Genomic DNA, 22,890 nt, shown 5'->3' with positions numbered 1-22,890 from the left:
TTCTCCCGAAGAATCCCAGGAACTATATTATAGTTAGTTAAGGGGGGCCATGGAAGACCCCTGTTCCCCACATAGATCTGTAGTTCCCTGGGAAGAGGGACTGGTTGTTAAACAAAGGTGCCAGCTTGCGAGGGAGACTGGGGAGTGTTAGGTTTTTCCTTTAAGACTGATGTGGTCAATGGTGCTACACAGAGATGTGTGTTTGTAACCTTGATCTGAATATTAACACACCTGTGAGCTTTTGCTAATTTGAATAATTGAAGGTAGAGTTTGCTCACTGTAATGTGATTGGGTAATTGACTATTTTGAATTCTGTATTTAAGCTACCCAAATGGTTCATGGGTGTGGTGGTGATGGATTGTGAAATGAGAGGAAAGGAGTAGAGATGTGTGTTGTATATAATTGTAAATAAAAGCAAGCAAAGATACTGAAGACGACTTTGTTATTTCGTCGACCCTGCCGCTGTTGCCACTCGGTTGGTGCGTATTGCCCAACAGGGAGATGTGGCTTTGGGACGTCGGGATGACCCAGGGGCGGAGCCAAATGCAGCAGTAGCGCTGCTTCAATGGCTGGCAGCTCCTCCTCTCTGGCCCTCAGCCGCCTCCTCCACCTGCCGCTGGACGTGGGTTGCTTCCACCACCTTTCCCTCACACAGCCAGAAGAAGAGCTGCTGGCCAATGGAGCCATGCTGTGCTATGCGCAGTTCCACATTCAGGCTCCTCCTGCCACCGCCAACGGCTGGGGGCTACTTTCCCCTCCTTCCCCTCCCTGGCAGCAGTAGGAGGAGAAGGAGCCGACCACTGAAGCCATGCCACGCTCGGCCTCCTCCGCCCCTATTTTTTTCAACACAGGGGCACCTCCCAAAGAATTATGGGAGATCCAAGACAGCTGGGCCACTACGAGTTGGCGCCTATGTTGTTAAACCATACTGGGCATTTTAGCTCGGTGAGGGGAATAGCAGTCCCCTAACAACTCACAGCCCCCTTAACGAACTACAGTTCCCATGTGTCAGGCTGAGGAGGGCTGCACTGAGGAGGAATGGTGGGAGCCTCCCCCTCCCCCTCCCCTTGCTTCTGATCCGAATATCAAATCTTCCCAGGAGCAGGAAGACAGTATAGATTTGGAACAGTGGTTTGCAGAGGGACATCATTCAGAAGGCAGAAGCTGGGAAATACTGGATGGGGAGCAGCCAGGAGAAGAAACACACAGAGAGAGGGTTAACAGATTCACTGTCTCGGGAAAGCATTCATCCGCTCTCCCGAAGGTCAAGAAGAGCTGAGAAAGTGGCAGAACAGAAAACACACAAAGCACAGAGGGTACCAGCTCAAGATTACAACACATAGGAGTGGCGTGGATTAATGGGGACATCAGGCGGTGGGATTCTTAATTGGGAGCACCACCATTCCTAGGAGATGGGTTCTTTGTTCTCACACTGTGATTATTAAAGTTTCTAATGGGTAAGAAGACTCCTTTTCCATTTTTCTGCTTATCTACTGCCAGAGGGGGAGGAAGCCGATTCCCTGAAGCCTGACACCATGATTCTTTGGGAGATTCATATGGTTGTGTAGGCAGCCCTCCAAATAATTTTGTGATGCTCCTGTAAATTACCACAACATGGCTTACCTTGCTGACTTTCCTGGAACACATGTCATTTAGGGCCAGTTTCCCCATTGCAAAAGCACGTGGAAGTAAACTGATCATATCAAGCAGTTTACTCATCTGGAGATTCTTTGTGCAACTGACAGCGGCTGCTGTTGCTTGGAATGCTAAACAGTGGTATGAAGATTCTCAATGTGTTGCCAGAGATCTTTGGTATATATTCTTGTATAATTTATTTGCTTTTATGGATGTTTGTGAGCAAGGCTGCAAACGCTTTCCCAATTCAACCTCAAAGGTGAATGAGGACCCCGTTCAGAAGGCTAGCTTCCCCATGAAACATCCACATTATTAATTTATTCTTATTTATTAAACATACATCAACAAATATTCTCTGGTTGCCTTTACAGAGCACAAAAGCAAAATCCAATCCAATTCAGTATTAAAAATGCAGTATGCAATGATTGAAACAGCTATTAGTTATTTGACATTTCTCTTCAAGAAATCAAACCCTCCCATGCCACAATCTTGTTTCGAAAAACTGACATTTATTGGTTTGTCATGCATCCCTCCTGAGAAGCTAAATTTAGCACAAGTGTCTGGGCAAAATGTCAGATGACACGAGAGGATATCTGTTGCACAACATACCATAAGAGTGTGTAGCATTTAACTCGGTTAAAAATAGTCATATACTTGACAAATGTGGCAGGCTCCTGTATTATATCAAATAGATAGTGTGATAAACAAACTTTACAGCAATAATAGAGGTCAAAGGTATGTGGGGAAGACTGAACAGAGGCAATCCAACAAACTAGTAGAACAAGTTATCTTATGCTTAATCAGTTTTTGGATGATCGCTCTCTATTTCTAGCAACTAGTACAGATCATTTTAAGCAATTTTAACTAAAGAAGGACAAAAAACACCTGCCGTTAACAAATAAAATAATTCCTAGACAAGATTTTGAGGGAGGTGGGGGTATTATGTAATTTTTTACATGTTGTAAGCCACCTTGAGCATGGTTTCGATTATGGAAAAGTGACATACAAATAAAATGATGATGATGACTGTTAGATAAACTATTATATAGTCATTATATATGTACACACATATAATATTTCAGTATTTTTCCAAGCAGCAGGCAACAGTCAAATTTTTGCAGAAGTCCTAAAATCTGTGATTGAAAAAATATATACACAAAAGTATCTACTATCTATTTCAGATCATGAAATGGAAGCCAACGAATACTCAAAATAAGTTTCTTTGCTTCTTCCTAACATTGGGGCAAGGCCTTTTCCGTGGTGGCACCCTATCTTCAGAATATCCTCCCTGGGACCCTTGCCTGAGCTTTCTATTTTAAGCCTGTGATTCAATGGAGAATGACACAGGATCTGTTCTAAATTTGCTCCAGACTAGTTGGTAACCCTATCCTGAAAACAGTAGTCTGAAACAGGAGCTGCTTCCACGCTGCACATTTACTGTAGAATAACCACAGTTTGCTCACTCACTTTTTTTACAGGGCATCTGCATGATATCCTGAATATAACATCCTGCTCCCATATTTTCTCTGTTCAGATTCCACCCCCACCCCCATCTGAGCTCAGAAAATCTTATTTTTTCCCCTTAACACAACAGAACAACTGCACAATTTCTCCAGGTGTAGATGACCCATTGCACAACAATTCAGATTCTTTGACCAGTTATGTCAGAAAGATCCTCCTGATGTTTAGCCAAACTCTCCTTTCTTGTAACTTGAATCCAGTGGTTTGAGTCCTACCCTCCAGAGCAGCAGAAAACAAGCTTGCTTCATCTTCCATGTGACAGCCCTTGAGATATTGAAGATAGTTATCATAGCTCCTCTCAGGCTCCTCTTTCCCAGGTTAAACAGACCCAGTTCCTTCAACTGTTACTCATAAAGCTTGGTTTCCAGACCCTTGGTCATCTTGATTGCCCTCTTCTGCACATGTTCCAGCTTGTCAACATCCTTCTTAAATTGTGGTGCCCAGAAGTGGACACAGTACTCAAGGTGTGGTCTGACCAAGGCAGTATAGAGTGGTACTATTACTTTCTTTGATCTGGGCTGGATCTAGACACAGTAAAAAAACAAAACCCGTTTTAGGAAAATGTGTTGTAAATCTCATACAGTCAAAACTCCGCTCCCGAATGCCTCCATTTTGGAATGTTTCAGCCCCCAAACGCTGAAAACCTAGAAGTAAACGTTTTTCAGAAGCTGAATGTCCGATGCTGCTTCCGCATTGGACTGGGAGCCAGTGTGGTGTAGTGGTTAAGAGCGGTAGACTTGTAATCTGGGGAACCGGGTTTGTGTCTCCGCTCCTCCACATGCAGCTGCTGGGTGACCTTGGGCTCGTCACACTTCTTTGAAGTCTCTCAGCCCCACTCACCTCACAGAGTGTTTGTTGTGGGGGAGGAAGGGAAAAGGAGATTGTTGGCTGCTTTGAGACTCCTTCAGGTAGTGATAAAGCGGGATATCAAATCCAAACTCCTCCTCTTCTCTTCTTCTTCCACTTGCGTGCAGGAAGCTCCTGCAACCAATTGGAAGCTGCACCTCAGTTGTCGAACATTTCGGAAGCCGAACGGGCTTCCAGAACAGATTACGTTCCACAACCGAGGTTTGACTGTAATGTAATGTAAAATCACATTGCCAAAGATCAAACTCTACAGTGCCATCTAGTGTCACAGTGTTATTATGCATTCATAATGGTTTTGGATGTTTTTTTTTTACTAATGTAGCCAAGTCCCTGGATCACAGCTGCCAAGTTTTCCCTTTTCTCGCGAGGAAGCCTATTCAGCATAAGGGAAAATCCCTTTAAAAAAGGGATAACTTGGCAGGTATGCCCTGGATACTATACTTTTGTTGATGCAGCCTAGAATACCATTAGCTTTTTTCGTTGCTGCATCACACTGTTGACTAATGTTAAGCTTGTGGCCCACCTTTTCTGTCTTTCTGTCTATCTATTTGAATTTATATACTGCCCTATACCCTATACCAGGCATCCCCAAACTGCGGCCCTCCAGATGTTTTGGCCTACAACTCCCATGATCCCTAGCTAACAGGACCAGTGGTCGGGGAAGATGGGAACTGTAGTCCAAAACATCTGGAGGGCCAAAGTTTGGGGATGCCTACCCTATACCATTGGTCTTGCTCACCCCTGGCTAGCAAGACCCAATAGTCAGGGATGATGGGAACTGTAGTCCAAAAACAGCTGGAGACACAAATACTGGAAAACACTGTTCTAAATGAACATACATACAAACAAACAAATACTATGCCTTCTTTCATGCTATAGTTGTGATCAAGCAGACAAAAAATATATTCATCCGATACGATTTAGCAAAGAGGCTGCTGCAGTGTTTACGCTGTTTTGTTTCCAGCTGTGCTGGGGAGGGGGGGAAAAGAGAAAGAGAGAGAGGCCGCTCCACTGGGAAACACAAGGACAGTTCTCCCTGGGCACTCGAGGCCTTGATCCGCACTGTGTGCTGGGGTTGCCAGGGGGATAGTGGAAGCACCAGCAGGCGGAAAGGTAACTGAAGTAGCAACGCAGAAAGTTCACCTGGCACACTGAGCCCTGCGCTTCCAGCTTTGCAATTAGATCTGGGTTTGCTGCTCACACACGTCTGTCTCTGTCAATGCAGCGAAGGCAGCACCGTCGGGCTCATTTGGTCGTGCCGAGATAAGCTTTACACAAACTGAGGCAAACTGGACACTTCTTTCCCCTCTTGACCGATTTCCCAGGGGGTGAAACTGCTGTGCACGACAGTACACAGGATTCCTGCAGGAAAGGGGAAGGGGAAGCATTTCCGCACCCCCCCTCCCTTCCTAAAGAAACATGACTTTTCTGATGATGACAAGGGACAATGATCCCAAATACTTTCTGCAGGTGGAAAACGGGCCGGGAAATGTTTTCGTGACCCAGCTAGGAGAACACAGGTAAGGTGGCCCTTAACATATGTGAATGTGTGATGCATTCCTTAAAACAGGGGTGTGGGGCAACTTTTATTCAGTTTGAGGGCCGCACTGTCAGCTGGGAAACCATCTGGGGGCCACACGCCAAGGTGAGTGGGGTCAGGGGATGCTGCCCTAACCCCCTTGTACAGTGGGTTACATTCTAGCCATGGAAAAGATAGGTGTGCCTATAGGCATGCTACTGATTTGTATACATGTTGGATGGGCATACTGTGCGTATTTTCTGGCAGGCTAGTTGCATTTTAATTCTTATTATTTAATTAGCACATTTATGCCCATCCCTTTCCTCCAAGGAGCTTAAGGTGAAGCAAACACTTCTCTCCCTCTCGGTTTTATCCTCAAAACAATCCTGTGAGGTAGGTCAGGCTTGAGAGACAAAGGCTGGCCCAAAGCCACGCAGTAGGCTTCACGGCTGAGCGAGGATTCGAACCCTGGTCTCCCAAGACCCTAGCCACTACTCCACACTGTCTGCCATTGTTGGGACTGCTTGCTCAAGGAAATTACCATTTCCAGGTTACACACCAAAGGCTTCCAACAGGATGCAGAAAAACATAACAAACCCATTCTTATTCCGGTCAAATCACTTGGTGGTACGGCTCAAGTGGATCTCATCAAACTGCACGGCTGGGGCCAAGGATGATGTCACTGCTGCCTCTTTCTGCAGTGTTAAAGTGCCAGAACAACAGTAACACAGCGTATAAAACGGTTCCCACAGACAGCCCTGCATTTGGTGTTTGTGCTGCATGGGGCAAAGATTTCATGCTGGCGGGGGGGGGGGGGAGTGGATTGGAAACACACCGTGGATTTTTTTTAAGCTGTTGACATCATTTAAGATCTCCACATTTACTCATGAGAAAACAAAGCAAGAACTTTGCAGAGAGCAGCAAAACACGTGGGCCCTGAATTTGTGGCGATTCTAGGGAGGTCTGACTAACCCCCATGCATCCTCATGAACTTAGATGCTCAGCTGGCGGAGACAGCTTTGAAAAGGCCTGGGTGGATTTGAAGAATTATTTGCAGCTTCTACATGTGGGCGTCTCTTTAGCTGTCTGCAATATGTCATGGGTCTGCCAGATAATGCTTTACTTTACAACACTGTAGACTCTTTCTCCACGGACTTCAGCTGTAAGTGTTACCTGAACACATGAATGGTGAAAGTGTGGGGAGGGGCAGGGCATTCAGGCTAGCCTCGCTCCCAGTGTCATCATGCCCGCTCCCCACTCAGTCCCCAACACAATATGGGGAAGGTCATCAGAGTTTTTGACTGAGGGCTTATTCACACTTCCCCCTGCTTTCCACCAGAGAAAACCACTCTTTAGTGCTCAATTGGAGCAAACAGTGATTCAGGTTTCCTTCAGATTGCCATTTGTTCCGATCTATCGCTAAAGAATGGGTTTTCCCTTGGAAAACAATGGGGAAACCACTCAGATCCATGCCTAGAATAAGCGTGGGTCAAGACAAGCCCTGAGTATCAGTAGACTCCTGGCCATTCTGAATTGAAAAATTTCCTGTGGGGAAATAAAGCATTGGAAAAAGTTACTGGCTCATATTACTGCTGGGTGGTTGAGCAGGGAAGAGGGTTCTTCTTACTCCCCACAATATCATAGCTGCCAAGTTTTCCCTTTTCTCGCGAGGAAGCCTATTCAGCATAAGGGAAAATCCCTTTAAAAAAGGGATAACTTGGCAGCTATGCACAATATGTAGGAGAATTATTAAAGGTATTGTATTGTCTGATCCAGACTGAGGATTAACAACTTGCGCTGAAGAGCTGCCCTGGCTGATTATTATTATTTTGCACCTTCTGCTCCAGCACAAGATCTGGTTTTTCCTGATCAGGTGGCAGCCCAACTTGTTGGTATAGAAAATGAACCCTTGCAGAGCACAGCTGCAGGATTAGAGTATGTGTAATTGCAACTTGGATTTGCATTCCACACTTGGTTGCTCACACTAGGACCTTGATTTGCCATGGGCTTCTTTTCTAGCCATTTAATCTGATTCATCCAGGTATGCTTGCAGCAATTGCCTGTAAAGGAGGACTCTATGTAGAAAAGACTTTCCCAATTCCAACTCCCATCAGCCCCAGCCAGCATGGCCAGTGATCAAGAATGAGGGATCTCCTAACAACTGCATGCACCCTTAACAAACTATAGTTCCCAGGACTCTTTGGGGGAAGCCATGAGTGATATAACATTGCTTTAAATTTATGGTGTAGATGTGGTCCCCCAACTGCACAATATACATTTAAAGCAACATCACACCACTGTGTGGTTTAACAGTTAATCCCTCTTCTCAATCCCTCTGGGAATTGTAGCTCTCTTAAAGGAACAGGTTCTCCTAACAACCCTCAACACTCTTAACAAACTGCAGTTCTCAGGTTACTTTGGGAGAAACCATGGCTGTAGTATTATGATACTTTAAAACTATAGTGCAGATGTGGTCCTTATTTGGATACAACCCGAAGCAGGATTCCCCCCTTTAGAACTCTGTAAATTAATGTATATTAATAAATTCATTAATTGCTTCATTAAAACATATATCAAATCAGCTAGCAGCCCAATCCCATATGGCTACTCATAAATAAGCCCAATGAGGCTGACTCCTAGAAAACCGCATGTGTGAACGCAGCCTGAGTTTTCATTGGGTGACAAATCTAGTAATTCGTGATCAAACCTTAATCCCCCCCTTTGTCCTGTCATCAGTCCTGGTTCCTCTTCAACTGTGTTGAACACCTCTCACTGCAGTATGTGCCGACCCAGATTTCTTGGAAGACAACTCCCATCAGTGGACGGAACTGCAGTTCAATACATCTGGATGGCACCAGGTTGGCAAAGACTGCTCTGATGATAGCAGCTGAGTGATAGGACCATGGAACGAACCCAGCAGGTGGCACTATGACTGTTTTGTCTCCTCCTGAATGGGGCAATGTAAAGGTCCCACCTGGATTGCTTGAGTTGTGACCTTGTAACCCTATGTTGCTAGCGGTACTATTTAGGAAGGAGCCGCTGCCGAACTACTCCCCTTAAACGTTGCTTCCTTGTGTTGAAAGGGGGGAGATGCCTCCTGTAAACTTGGATGTTAAGGGATTTACTCTGTATAGCATGGGCGTAGGCAGGGGGGCAGTTGCCCCCCCTAGAAGCAGGGCCGCTGGCCAGCCTGCCCCGCTGCCCGACGCTGCCCGGTGTCGTCTCCCTTCTCCCTGGCTGGCTGTGGGGCGGGTGGAGGGAAAGCCCCAGAGCCGCGCAAAGCATTTGGCTGGCTTTCCCTCCGCCTGCCCCACAGCCAGTCAGGGAGAAGGGAGACACCCTCTGGGGCTTTCCCTCCACCTGCCCCACAGCCAGCCGGCTAGAAGGGACGTCTCCCTTCTCATTTGCTGGCTGTGGGGCAGGTGGAGGGAAAGCCAGCTTTCCCTCCACCCGCCCTGCCAATCGTGGAGGGGGAGGAGGGGGTCGGAGCAGCCCAATTTCGGGCTGATCCTGGCGCCCCCTCGCCCCTGCCGATCACGGGGGGAGGGGGGGTCGGAGCAGCCCGATTTCGGGCTGATCCTGATGCCCCCTCGCCCCTGCCGGTTGTGGAGGGGGAGGAGGGGGTCGGAGCAGCCTGATTTCGGGCTGATCCTGGCGCCCCCTCGCCCCTGAACGACCATGGCTTTCCTTGCCCCACTGTGGCCCCTCCCCCATGCCTTGGCCCCGCCCCTTGCCCCCCCTAATTTTGATCCTGGCTACGCCCCTGCTGTATAGGGTCAAGGATGAAGCAAGATGCCATAGAGGTGCCATTGTGATGCTTCTGGCCATCTCCCCTAACTCCTAGATACTGCTGTTGTCACTGCTGTCAGCCTCCAAAAGTTAAAGCATAGATTTATATCCTGGAGTTTTAAGGAGCATGGACAGGTGGGTGACTTGTAGCCTGGGGGCTCCATTACCATTTTATGCAGCCCCCAAAACCTGCCACTATCCATTTCTTTCTGCAGAGATCCTACATTCCATTTATTTTATCACTGTTGTTGCTGGCTTTGCCTCCCTCCATCTTTCTATATAGTTTCTCGATAATTGGAGAAGGCGGGATTTCGTTTTTTTAAAAAATCCACCCGCAATTTGATTTTTAAAAAATCCTGCTGTTTGTAAGACTCCCGTTCAAAGGACTCCACAGCTTCTGCGTTGAAATATATGGGGCGATCAGACTCAAGAAGGGCATACAAAAGAACTCATTACGTGGTTGTTGGCAGTAGCTAGGACATCTATTGTACGAAAATGGAAGACATTGCAAGAATTGCAAATTTCCATATGTGTTGAACATTGTGATGAGGGGGGGGGGGGGAGAGAATAGGGCATAATTTAAATGCTGAAAGCTCCAGAAGGTTGCCAGGCCATATGGTGGGATTTCATTTCTTACAGTGCTGCAAATAGCCTCTGGGACTGTATGGCTTTGCCTATGCATGAAATACGGCAGGGGTCAGCAAACTTTTTCAGCAGGGGGCCGGACCACTGTCCCTCAGACCTTGTGGGGGGCCGGACTATATTTTGAAAAAAAAAATATGAACGAATTCCTATGCCCCACAAATAACCCAGAGATGCATTTTAAATAAAAGGACACATTCTACTCATGTAAAAACATGCTGATTCCTGGACTGTCCGAGGGCCGGATTTAGGAGGTGATTGGGCCACATCTGGCCCCCGGGCCTTAGTTTGGGGACCCCTGAAATACGGCTTTCTGAAGGGTTTGTGAATGTTTTATATATCATTATGTCTCTCCATTTTGATTTTGTATAGACTGAGAAAATTTGTATGTAGTCCCTGCCCTCCCTACTTGGGTTATATCTCATGGTGTGTATATACAACAGATAATAATAATAATAATAATAATAATAATAATAATAATAATAATAATGCTTCCATCATGTAAGTATGTGTGTGCGTGTCTGAATGTGCAGCACACAAAATTTAGAAAGGAATTACATTTACTTGCTTTCTAAAATGTGGTTGTTTTGGTCAGCTTTACATAAAAAGAAAAGAAAAGAAATTCTCTGTATACTTATTTCAGAGTAACGCTGTGTCCCGTATCAGGCTTGACCCAAGAGTGGAGCTCCGACTGGGCCCAGGCACAAGAAAGCTGCCTCAGCAGCAACGTTGTGAGCCATGATGCAGCCAAGGAGAGGGGCGGCAATATTGCCACCAACTCTCCTCTCTCTGCCCCCGGAGTGGAGCTGCAGTTGGCAATGTTGGTTCGCCATGCAAAAATGCTGCCTCCACAGCTCTTTCACAGCTCCAGTTAGGGGACCTGTTGTGGGGGCCCCTTCAAAAAAAATGTGCCATGCCTCCCCAACCACCTATGCTATGCCACTGCCTGTAATATGCCATTGATCACCCAGACCTTGAGAATGAAGATGGTGCCTGTTTTCATCTTCATCTACATAAGCTCTAGTTATCTCCTGCTTGGACTACTGCAATGCACTTTGCAGGTGACTCGGAAACTGCAGTTAATCCAGAATGCGGCAGCTAGACTGGTGACTGGGGGCGGCTGCTGAGACCATATAACACAGGTCCTGAAAGATCTTCATTGGCTCCCAGTATGTTTCCGAGCACAATTCAAAGTGTTGGTGCTGACCTTTAAAGCCCTAGATGGCCTCGGTCCAGTATACCTGAAGGAGCATCTCCACCCCCATCGTCCAGCCCGGACACTGAGGTCCAGAGCCGAGGGCCTTCTGGCAGTTCCCTCGCTGTGAGAAGTGAGGTTACAGGGAACCAGGCAGAAGGCCTTCTTGGTAGTGGCGCCTGCCCTGTGGAACACCCTCCCAGCAGATGTCAAGGCAATAAGCAACTATTTACTTTTAAAAGACAACTGAAGGCGGGCCTGTTTAGGGAAGATTTTAATGTTTGATGCTGTATTGTTTTTAATATTCGGTTGGAAGCCACCCAGAGTGGCTGGGGAAACCCAGCCAGATGGGCGGGGTATAAATAATATATTATTATTATTATTATTATTATTATTATTATTATTATTAGCTCATCCAAAGTTCCATTTCCTGGTCACACCAAAGTGTGACGCAACATTGGGAGCTGCCTTTAAGGGTCTATGACAACAATTTACCTTTTTTTTTAATATATAGGGAAGAAGAGGATAAAGATGCGCCTCAGATTCCTGTCATGCAAAAGGTCAGCTGCCTTTGTCATTCTCTTTCTCAGACAAGAGGGCCAGGTTAAATATAGGACAAGGCTTCTGTTTCTTTATTAGGTGTGCTAAAAGCAGAGCTTTGGCAGAAGTCGAGCAATTCTCCAATAATAACCGTGCTGGCCGGGGGGGGGGTGTTGAACTGGTATCCAGGGAAGATAATATTCTTGTAACTGTTAAAGCCCTACTTGGGAGTTTGCCTTCTGTGCTAATTCAACATGCAAGAGGGAAGAGCCGGCATGAACATGCCAGCTCTGGCCTTTTGTCAGCATGTGCAGTGGAGAGCTTGCTTGACTCATGCAGGCTGAGGCTCCCTGCATATGGGGAGCCTTGGCCCTCCAGATGGCCACTGAACTACAACTCCCATCATCCCATGCCTTGTAGCTCTGCAGGAGCGTGTATTGTTCAGCCTGGAAACTGAGGTACAGCTCATTGTGAGAGCACCCCTGAACATTTTTTTAGAAAAAAGTTTTGTGTGAGTGTGTGACACACACATGCACACACATGTACTAGATAACCTTTGAGGGCCCTTCCAACTCTACAGTTCTCTCTCCTTCCATTGCGCTCTCTCTCTCTCTCTCTCTCTCTCTCTCTCTCTCTCTCTCTCTCTCTGTGTATATTTGTAAAAAAAAAACAGTTTTGTTTTCTAGAGCATCAGTGACATTTTGCAGCATCGCAGAAAAGCACTGCAAAAATTTCGGCTTCGGAAGAAAGAAATTGAAAATGAGCAGGCTTCTGCAGAACTGACTGCAAAGAAGCAAGAGTTCAAAGAGAGGATGGAAGCGCTGGCCCAACGAAGAGAGGCGCTTGAACAAAAAGATCAGGATGTAAGCATCACTCTGCATCTATAAGGAGGGCACTTGGAGTCGGGTTCTAGGCTGGATCTACATTCATCTGTTAAACGTTATTAAATATAACGTTATATAGCATTCAACACAGTTTTCCATTGCCAGTGGCTCCCTACTCGTCATCGCCCTCTGGTGTCATATTTTAATAATGCATTTTCAGGGTGATAAACCACAAGTGTAGATCTGCCCCTAGACTATGGTCTGCTTCACACATGCTGTTCAGCCATAGTTTTAGCATTGCGGGAATGAGCCTCAACAGTAAGCCTCGGGCTGACACCCTTCTCCTTCCTCCTGAGGTGCAGCTGTGTGAAAAAAATTGGAAGTATTTGCTTCATCCTTTAAATTAGAGTTCCCCAGTGTGCCTGAACTTGAGGACCTCTCATTAGTTAAACTGTGAGAAGTTGAGTTGATAACAAGTCAAGATCAATAGCCTGCTGGATCAGGCCAATGGCTCATTTTGTGCAGCATCTTGTTCTCACAGTGGCCAACCAGATCCCTGTGGGAAGCACACAGGCAGGGCCTGAGCACAAGAGCATTTTGCCCTGCAGTTTCCAGCAACTCATACTGCCTCTCCTCATGGAGTCAGAGCGTAGCCTTTGTGGTTAGTAGCCATGGATAGCCTTTACTTCCATGAATTTGTCTAGTCCATCTTTCTCCTTCTTTGTTCAGAGGAAGAACCGGATTCTTGAATTTGACGCATATATTCAAGAGTGTCGTCAGAAGAAGGAGCGTGTCATTCAGCTGTTCCACGAGGAACACAGGCTGAAAGCCCTAAAGAAGCGTGAGGTATTCAAACTGAAAAAAGAGCTTAAGAAACTCCAAGTTAGGTATGTGACTGGTGCTTTTAAGACGGATTTGAGACTGAGCCACGGGTATCTGGGCAGGGGTGCAGTGAGGCAATCTTAGACACTGGACTTCTGGAGGCCCCATCTTTAGATGCCAATGTGTAGCTATTACTTCACTTACTTCAAAATGTCATAAGCCAGCCTTGCTATATTTGGGGACTCCTGCTGGGGACATTCCTCTGAGTGGGGCTCTGGACTTCAGTTCCAAAGTCTTCTCCTGATAACACCACTGCACATTATTCTCCAGCCGGCAAGCATGGCTAGCTTTCCTGATCTGAAGGTCCTGTGCCCTGGCAGAATAGAATCATCATCAAAATTATATTTCTTAAGAATGGGGGCTTGCTAAGAGGGCCATAGCTTCAATGGGGAAGGATGTAGTTCAGTGGGAGAGCATCTGCCTTGCATGCAGAAGGTCGCTGGTTCAATCCCTGGCATCTCCAGGTAGGACTTGCCAGTCAGTGTAGACATTATTGAGCTCTGAGTTCTGCTGGTGCCTACCTCACTTTCAACTTTGGCCCCTGGTTAAGAAGACCCCGATTGCTTTCTCGGGGATTTATTACCAGTAATTGTTAACTCTGCTTTGTAATAATAAGGGGATCAGCCACTCTGCGTTTTAAGATAGTTGTGATTCGTTCATCTATTTTTATCTTAACTAACCAAAGGGTGGTTCCAAATGTATCTGTGTACCTTGCTCTGAGTACAATTTGATATAGACCTGGTCACAAATATTTTGATAAATGAATGAAACAAAAGCCAAGACAGACCCTTTTGGGTCCTCAGGACATAATCTTGATGGTGCCGATCACATTTTTATCTGTAAGCTACATTGAGTCCCTGTCGGGGGGGGGGGGGGGAGGCGGCATATAAATAAATATATATATATACAGTGATCACTATCACCAGCTTGAGCTAATAATAATAATAATAATAATTTATTATTTATACCCCGCCCATCTGGCCGGGTTCCCCCAGCCACTCTGGGCGGCTTCCAACAAAACAGAAATTCTAAAATACAGAGATCCATCAAACATTAAAATACAGAAATCCATCAAACATTAAAAGCTTCCCTAAACAGGGCTGCCTTGAGATGCCTTCTAAAGGTCTGGTAATTGTTGTTCTCTTTGACCTCTAGTGGGAGAGCATTCCACAGGGTGGGTGCCACTACCGAGAAGGCCCTCTGCCTGGTTCCCTGTAACTTGGCTTCTCGTAGTGAGGGAACCGCCAGAAGGCCCTCGGAGCTGGACCTCAGTGTCCAGGCAGAACGATGGGGGTGGAGACGCTCCTTCAGGTATACCGGACCGAGGCCGTTTAGGGCTTTAAAGGTCAACACCAACACTTTGAATTGTGCTCGGAAACGTACTGGGAGCCAATGTAGGTCTTTCAGGACCGGTGTTATGTGGTCTCGGCGGCCGCTCCCAGTCACCAGTCTAGCTGCCGCATTCTGGATTAGTTGTAGTTTCCGGGTCACCTTCAAAGGTAGCCCCACGTAGAGCGCATTGCAGTAGTCCAAGCGAGAGATAACTAGAGCATGCACCACTCTGGAGAGACAGTCAGTGGGCAGGTAGGGACTCAGCCTGCGTACCAGATGGAGCTGATAAACAGCTGTCTTGGACACAGAGTTGACCTGTGCCTCCATGGACAGCTGTGAGTCTAAGATGACTCCCAGGCTGCGCACCTGGTCTTTCAGGGGCACAGTTACCCCATTCAGGACCAGGGAGTCCTCCACACCCGCCCGCCTCCTGTCCCCCACAAACAGTACTTCTGTCTTGTCAGGATTCAATCTCAATCTGTTAGCCGCCATCCATCCTCCAACCGCCTCCAAGCACTCACACAGGACCTTCACCGCCTTCACTGGTTCTGATTTAAAAGAGAGGTAGAGCTGGGTATCATCAGCATACTGATGGACACCCAGCCCAAACCCCCTGATGATCTCTCCCAGCGGCTGCATATAGATGTTAAAAAGCATGGGGGAGAGGACAGAACCCTGAGGCACCCCACAAGTGAGAGCCCAGGGGTCTGAACACTCATCCCCCACCACCACTTTCTGAACACGGCCCAGGAGGAAGGAGCGGAACCACTGCATGACAGTGCCCCCAGCTCCCAAACCCTCTAGACGATCCAGAAGGATGTTATGGTCGATGGTGTCAAAAGCCGCTGAGAGATCCAGCAGAACAAGGAAACAGCTCTTACCTTTGTCCCTAGCCCGCCGGAGATCATCGACCAGTGCGACCAAGGCAGTTTCAGTCCCATGATGAGGCCTGAATCCTGACTGGAAGGGATCCAAATGGTCCGCTTCTTCCAGGCGTGCCTGAAGTTGTTCAGCAACCACTCGCTCAATCACCTTGCCCAAGAATGGAAGATTTGAGACTGGGCGATAGTTGGCCATATTGGCCGGATCTAAAGATGGTTTTTTAAGAAGCGGTTTAATAACCGCCTCTTTCAGCGGGTCTGGGAAGGCTCCTTCATGAAGAGAAGCATTTACCAACCCGCGAAGCCCATCGCCCAGCCCTTCCTGGCTAGCTTTTATAAGCCAGGATGGGCAAGGATCAAGGAGACAGGTGGTTGGTTTCACTCGTCGAAGCAGCCTGTCCACATCCTCGGAGGTAACAGATTGAAATTGATCCCACAAAACTTGACTAGACAGGACTCTAGCACTCCCCCGCCCCGGCCCTGCTCCCACGGTGGAGTCTACCTCTTCCCGAATCTGAGCGACTTTATCTGCAAAAAACTTTGCAAAATCATTGCAGGAGATCATGTGGCCCGTACTGGGCCCGGATGGAGCAGGTGGTTCCGCTAAATTGCGAACCACCTGGAAGAGTCTCCTGCTGCTGTTTTCTGCAGATGCGATGGAGACGGTGAAGAAGGTCCTCTTCGCTGTCGCCATTGCCACTTGGTAGGCTCGAAGTTGAGCTCTAGCCCGTGTCCGGTCTGATTCAAAATGAGTTTTCCGCCACCGGCGCTCTAGCCGTCTCAACGACTGTTTCATCGCCCTCAGCGCCGGGGAAAACCACGGGGCTGTCCGGGCTCCATGCAATCTGAGAGGGCGCTTCGGAGCCAGACAGTCAATAGCGCTGGTTAACTCCGCATTCCAGCGGGCCACCAGGGAATCAGCTGAAAGGCCATCGACATGGGATAAAACATCCCCTACCACTCTCTGGAAGCCAATTGGATCCATTAAGTAGCGGGGGCGGACCATCCGAATCGAAGGCTGGTCCTTTAGAGCAAAAGGGGCAGTATTCCACCAACTTCACTGTGCCCCCAGCCAGCTCCTACCTGCCTGCCTTTTTAGTTACATCCATGCCACAGGCAGACACTCAGTCTCTGTGTTGCCTCGGTAGAACTCCTTAGGGAGAAGGATGAGAACATAACTAGAGTTAGTTGACTCTGCTCATCACTGGCTCTGGCTTTACCTACTGTTGACCTCTCTGCCCTCCTCCCTACCAGTCCCTATGGGCACCAGCCTGCCAACACTGGGCTGAGCTGGTCTTATCACTCAAACGGACAGCTGGCAGGAGCTGGTGGTGCGACGGAAAATGGGCCATCTCTGCAGATGTTTGGCAAGCTTGAGATGGGGGAGGATTGTCCCTCACATTTCTAACTGAGTAGTGCTACAGCAACTATCCCTTTCCAGCAATTTCTAGTCATTTGTTGATAAGACGATTTTTAATGTCTGAGGCATTCCAAGCACCGCTAATATATATTTCTTCAGAAAAAAGAAACTACAGAAGAAGATGGCAAAATACAAAAGCTTACAAGATTTCCTGAAGGAAGTTACCGCCACAATCCGACCAGGTGAGTATAACCATTAAACTGGGGGACGACGACTCTGTACTTGACAAATGCTTATTTAGATTTCTTGCCTTTTGACTCATAAAAGGATCCACAAGACATCTTTCATAAACCACTTTTGAAGAGCCATCAAAAACAAAGAGTAGCACAAAAATACCGAAACAATAAAAACATGACCCTGATATGTGTTTTCCATGTACAGTATAGCATAATCCTCCCTGTTTTCAATTGCAGACTTTCTTGGATATCCGGAAGACTCTGTGGTTGAAGCCCTCATCAAAAGGCACAAGACACTGTTTGAGGAAAACCAGAGCTTGAGGAAGAATTTGTCCACTCAGCAGTGTCACATTGAGGAAACCCAAAAAGAATTAGAGAGCTTGCGAGAGGAACACAACATCACGACATTTGTAATGTTCACTGAGCATGTAGTTTCTATGAAGCCAAATCCATTCATTCCACAGGTCCAATTGTACTAAGCACCGAGTGTGCTGGTTCTCTTCTGAAACCTTAGAGAAGGTCAATTCTATCTTCTGAAACCAGCCAAGCTTTGAGAGTATTTGCAGCACATAGGAAACCCATGCTGTGTAATTCAGTAGGATTCTCAACTTGTAGATCCCTTCGGAACAGGGCCCAATTGACTCTATAACTGGTCACACCACAAAGCCTCAGAGAGGATTTGTTGTTGCTGCTGTTGCTGTTTTCTTTTTCTGCAGGAAGTGGGTGAATGATCTTTTTGAAAGACTTTTTGAAAAATATGATTATAGCTTCCCGCTCTTCCCCCATTGTGTGCTACTAGTGTACTGCTGTTGCTGCTATTGTTTCATTGTGTACTAGTTTGCATCTTCCCTCTCACTACTAGTGTACATCTCCCTTCTCATTGGGTACTATTAATAGTATTAGTATTAATACTATTAGTATTGAATGGTGTTACAATACGGACAGGTATTGTCTTTTCTGACTGGCAGTGGCTTTCCAGAATCTCAGGTAGAAGATCTTCCTTTTGGCCTGCTACCTGTTCTGTTAAGTGGAGATGCTCCTGGGATTGAGCCTGGGACATTCTGCATGCAAAGCATGTACTGTATCACTGAGCTATGGCTCTTCCCCATAAGTCTAAGTGCTGTTGTGGTGGAGGGAAAAAACATTATTACAGCTCCAGACTCTTTTGTACCATTAGGAACCGCTGCTGTTTTCTCAGCAGTGCCTCTCACTTTTTCTCAGGGAAGCCTGGGAGCCTTGAAATACTCTATCCTGAACTTCCCTGGCTAGTACCTATGATGGCTATGTTCTACTTCCACTGCTGAAGGAAGTTTGCCTCTGAATACCCATTGCCAGACACTACAGAAGGTGTGAGTGCTGTTGTGCTCAGGTTCAGAGTGCTGGACTAGATGGGTCCTTGGCATGCTCCACCACAGCTCTTATGTGCCCATCAGAAAATCTCAAAACAGTCAAAACCTCTCTGGATAGTTTTCCTTTCCTTCAGCTGCCATGCAGTTCCAAATAGTCTAATGTTACTGGGAAGTGTTTCTGCATATATTTGCATGTGTAGGTGGGTGAAATCACTTGCAAAGCCTCTATTTCCTCTTGCTTGGTTAACATTCTTATTGTTAATTATTACATTAATGTTTACTGTATGCCGCCCCAAGATCCTTGGGTAAAAGTCAGATTACAAATACTGTAAAATAAATGTACGTACAGCGCATCCCTAAATTCCCATTTTATGGCTTTGCCTAGATGCTACTCGGCAAAATTTCTGAACTTCAGTCAAAGAAAAGTTCGCTACAAGAAAAAAAGATACACTTGTGTCACTACATTGACAATGAGGAATGTCTCATCGATCAACAGGTAAGTTTCTCTGAGTCCCCACCCCACCCCCAAAGCTCCTGTTTATTGAATGGATGTTGTATACAACTTAGAGATTAAAAATGTATATGGTACAGGGTTTATAAATACTTTTGCTTTTAAGTAAATAAAGTAAAATACAGCTCCCATTAGCCCCAGCCAGCATGGGAGTTCAACAATATCTGGGCTGGATCTACATTGATCTTTTAAACATTATTAAATACTAGTATCATGAAGCCTGTTAAATTAACGGGTGCTAGAACAGTGAGCTATAATTGGTGATGGACTATGTGTATTGTCATCATGTCTTGTTTGAGAACTTCCCTGGTACCATCATGGCCATTAACAGAAACATATAATTTCCCTGGAGGGACTCCAGATTTAATTTTACCAGGAATGTGTAAATAAACCCTTCTCCCCCCGAGTCCCAATTCCCTCCCCGTCCTGCGCGCCGCCAGCCAGCCCCACCCGCGCGCGTGCGCGCTCCCTTCCTCTCAGACCAACCGTCTCTCCTGGTCCCCTCAGTGCCCGACCTACCTCCGGGCTGATGTAGGAGACAAAGGAGGGCTTGGCCGGCCTGGCCCCCACGCCGCCCCCCATGCCTAGCATGTCTGGCCCCTGCGAACTGGCGGCGGCAGCACTGCCAGGTCTCCGGCCGGTGGTGGCGGGCGGGAGCGGCACTGTGGCAGGGGCGGCAGCTCCTCCCAGGAGGACTCTGCGTCTTCCTCCAGCGCCGCCCTGCTTCGCCTCATGTAGTTAATCCTTCCCATCACAGCGAGCGGAAAGAGCCTACAGTCCTGGCGGTGCATGTGAGCCTCCAAGTCCCAACGGCTGTCCGTGGGGCACATGCGCAGTAGCACAATCCCACGGACACAGGGACTGGACACAGAGACACTTGGATATTATTATAGAGGATAATGTTCTATAACATTGTTACAGTTTCCCTTTGCCAGTGACTTGCTGCTCTGCAGCACCCTCTGGTGTCAACATTTTAGCAATGCATTTTTTGTATTATAAACCACAAGTGCCCCCGGAGGGCTAAAAGTTCCCATGCCTGCCTTAATTTGCGAAAGCCCGCTTTGAGGATAGTGGAGGGGCAGGACTGACGGCTGAACTGGGATTTAATTTGCTGCGGTGTCCCATATGAAATGAGGATTGCAAAGCTGGGACGAAACTGGATTTATATTGCTAATGAAGATGATGAACCAGCTGCATCTTCTTCTTTTAAAAAATAAAATAAAAAGTGCTAAATAAATGTTGTCTTCTTTCACTACTCCCCAAGTATATGTGGATGTATAGTGGTGAGAAGGATAAAGTTCATCCATCTCTTTATGCTCATGTAGAGGCAAGATCTAAGCAGGATGCTGTTAGCAGTTAACAACATGGCAGAGCTATGCTACATGCCTCATTATGGCCCTTTGGACGACATGACGTTGCTGTCCAAGCTGGACATGATCCAGGTAAGTGAAACCAGCCGTGTTTTTGAAAACCCAAGACTGAGTGTAACATTTTACCCATAACTGTTATGAACAGCAATAATCTAAGGGGACAAAGCATGCATTTAGATCAGGGAGTGGAGCAATAATACATTGCATTTTTACCCCGCTCTTCAGCCTCACTCTTCCTCTTGACTTGACTGACTGCTGCCACTGGACCTGGGCAGACTACAGACTGCATGCACTAGAACAGGCATGTTCAACAGGTCGATCGGGATCTACCGATCGATCACGGGAGACTAATGGTAGATCGCGGTCGATCACATGACCCTTAGGGTTTGTCCTCCAAAAGGGTTAGAAAAAAGGAACCAAAACCTCCCCCCCCCCAAAAAAAGCTCAACAACTTTGCCTTCCCTAAAAAAAGCTCAACAAACGTGCTCTAAAGGGTAGGGGGAAATGTCCACTCTTTAGAACCAAAGGATTCCTGTCTCCTGGTGTTGAAACAACTCATTCATAGTGGTGACTTCATTTGTGGACTAAAAAACACTGAAAAGCAGGAAAAGACAGGCTTGCCCTTCTGTCTGCACGTTTCACTTCTGAACTTTTTAAATAGGTGACTGGTTGACTTTCTCTTTTTTAATGAAGGCTCAGAGTCTAGGTCCCCTTGCGATTGCACCACTGATAATCCAGTCTTGTTGGCCATGCAGCAAGATAAGAAGGGAAGCAGAAGCTCAAGAACCTGAGGCTTTGCTCAAGCATGTTGCATGTAGCAGCTCAGGTACATAGTATTGAACCATGGTTTACTGGTGTCTTGCAGAAGTTTCAGACTGCAACTTGCCATCAGCCCCAACTAGCATAGAGCAAGGATGATGAAAGTTGTAAACTGAAACATCTGGAGAGCACCAGGATCTGGATAACTGTTTTAGAGCTATGTGTGAACCATCCCAATGTGTTGTGCAAGATTAATTTTCCATGTGAATTTGCAAGACACTTTCTCAGTACTTCGGCTTAAGCCACTTTCCTTTTAGAAACTAAGCTTTATTAAGAACCTTTCTCTCTTTTTATTCAGGAGTCCATTATGAGGAAAAAACAGATTGTAGAGGAAACAAAAGCATTGCAGTCTGATGAACTTACAAGGTCATCCTCTCATCTTTTGAGGGAAAAGTCATCTTCTACTTTTTCGAGGGAAAGGTCATCTTCTACTTTTTCGAGGGAAAGGTCATATTCTACTCTTTTGAGGGAACAACTTAAAAAGCAAATAAGCTTTGCCAGTCTGGACAAGCTGGAAGACAAAGGAGGAAAAGCATAAGGAGACAAATCTCTTTTAAAATCCCATATACAGAATGGGAGACACTGTATGGACTAGTGGAATATTTATAGTAGGTTCTGCACACAAATCAACACAGATGGATGTCAATGCATTACCATAAATGCTTTGATTTGTGAGTGAAAGGGTCTTTCATGCTTTTTTTTTTTGCAAGTATGGGTTGAGTGATCCTGAGGGGGCACTTTCTTTCTGCCTGTTAATTCTATGTATTTTGGTGTTTACAGATTTACTGGAGGAGTGGAAGCCAATCTCTGAAAGAACCAATGCACAATTTGGAAGTGCTCCTACAGCCATTCATTCTCCTAAACAGGCAGGCAATGACTTTGATTAGCTGGCAAACCAACCATGGCTAGGTCTAGGAAAGTTTAGTTTAGATTCTGCATTGATACACTTTGGATGAAAAGCAGTTAAAGGCACAGCCTGCTAAGTGATGTAATGGTTAAAGTGTTGAACTAGGACCTGGGAGAGCAGGGTTTGAATCCCCACTCAGCCATGAAGCTCACTGGGTGACTTTGGGCCAGTCACCATCTCTTAGCCTAACCTTCTTCACAGGGTTGTTGTGAGGATGAAATGGGGACAAGACTAACCATGCACACAGTCTTGAGATCCTTGGGTGGTGTGTGTGTGTGTGTGTGTGTTTCTGAGTAGACATTGGTAGGCTGTTAGGCTTCTACAAAATGATTGAATCGTAGAGTTGTAAGGGACCACAAGGATCATTTAGTCCAACCCCCTGCAAGACAGGAAGGTTTTGCCCAACATGGGGCTCGAACCCACAGCCCTAAGATGAAGGAGCGTCTCCACCCCCATCGTTCTGCCCGGACACTGAGGTCGAGTGCTGAGGGCCTTCTGGCGGTTCCCTCACTACAAGAAGCCAAGTTACAGGGAATGAGGCAGAGGGCCTTCTTGGTAGCGGCGCCCGCCCTGTGGAATGCCCTCCCACCAGAGGTCAAAGAGAAAAACAACTACCAAACCTTTAGAAGACGTCTGAAGGCAGCCCTGTTTAGGGAAGCTTTTAATGTTTAATAGATTATTACATTTTAATGTTCTGTTGGAAGCCGCCCA

At 46.6% G+C, this 22,890-nt stretch overlaps 1 protein-coding gene across 1 annotated transcript; it reads left to right on the top strand.

Annotated features, from left to right (window-relative positions):
* Positions 1-5,383: 5,383 nt before the first annotated feature.
* Positions 5,384-22,083, top strand: LOC118075224 (myosin-7-like). Its single transcript, XM_060282927.1, has 10 exons — positions 5,384-5,543; positions 10,617-10,797; positions 12,395-12,571; positions 13,262-13,419; positions 17,147-17,229; positions 17,461-17,633; positions 18,958-19,068; positions 20,409-20,525; positions 21,571-21,638; positions 22,053-22,083. The coding sequence occupies exons 1-10, from the start codon at positions 5,443-5,445 to the stop codon at positions 22,081-22,083; spliced, it is 1,200 nt and encodes a 399-aa protein (XP_060138910.1). The 5' UTR covers positions 5,384-5,442.
* Positions 22,084-22,890: the final 807 nt, after the last annotated feature.

The sequence above is a fragment of the Zootoca vivipara genome, chromosome 1, assembly GCF_963506605.1.
Source record: "Zootoca vivipara chromosome 1, rZooViv1.1, whole genome shotgun sequence".
Taxonomy (NCBI): domain Eukaryota; kingdom Metazoa; phylum Chordata; class Lepidosauria; order Squamata; family Lacertidae; genus Zootoca; species Zootoca vivipara.
Note: the sequence above shows the minus strand (reverse complement) of the source record. Positions and strands in the feature narration are given on the sequence as shown.

Coding starts and splice junctions, on each gene's coding strand:
- LOC118075224 (XM_060282927.1), top strand. CDS start 5,443: ATGACTTTTCTGATGATGACAAGGGACAATGATCCCAAATACTTTCTG. Junction 5,544..10,616: donor ACCCAGCTAGGAGAACACAG/GTAAGGTGGCCC, acceptor TACTTATTTCAG/AGTAACGCTGTGTCCCGTAT. Junction 10,798..12,394: donor AGCTGCAGTTGGCAATGTTG/GTTCGCCATGCA, acceptor TTTGTTTTCTAG/AGCATCAGTGACATTTTGCA.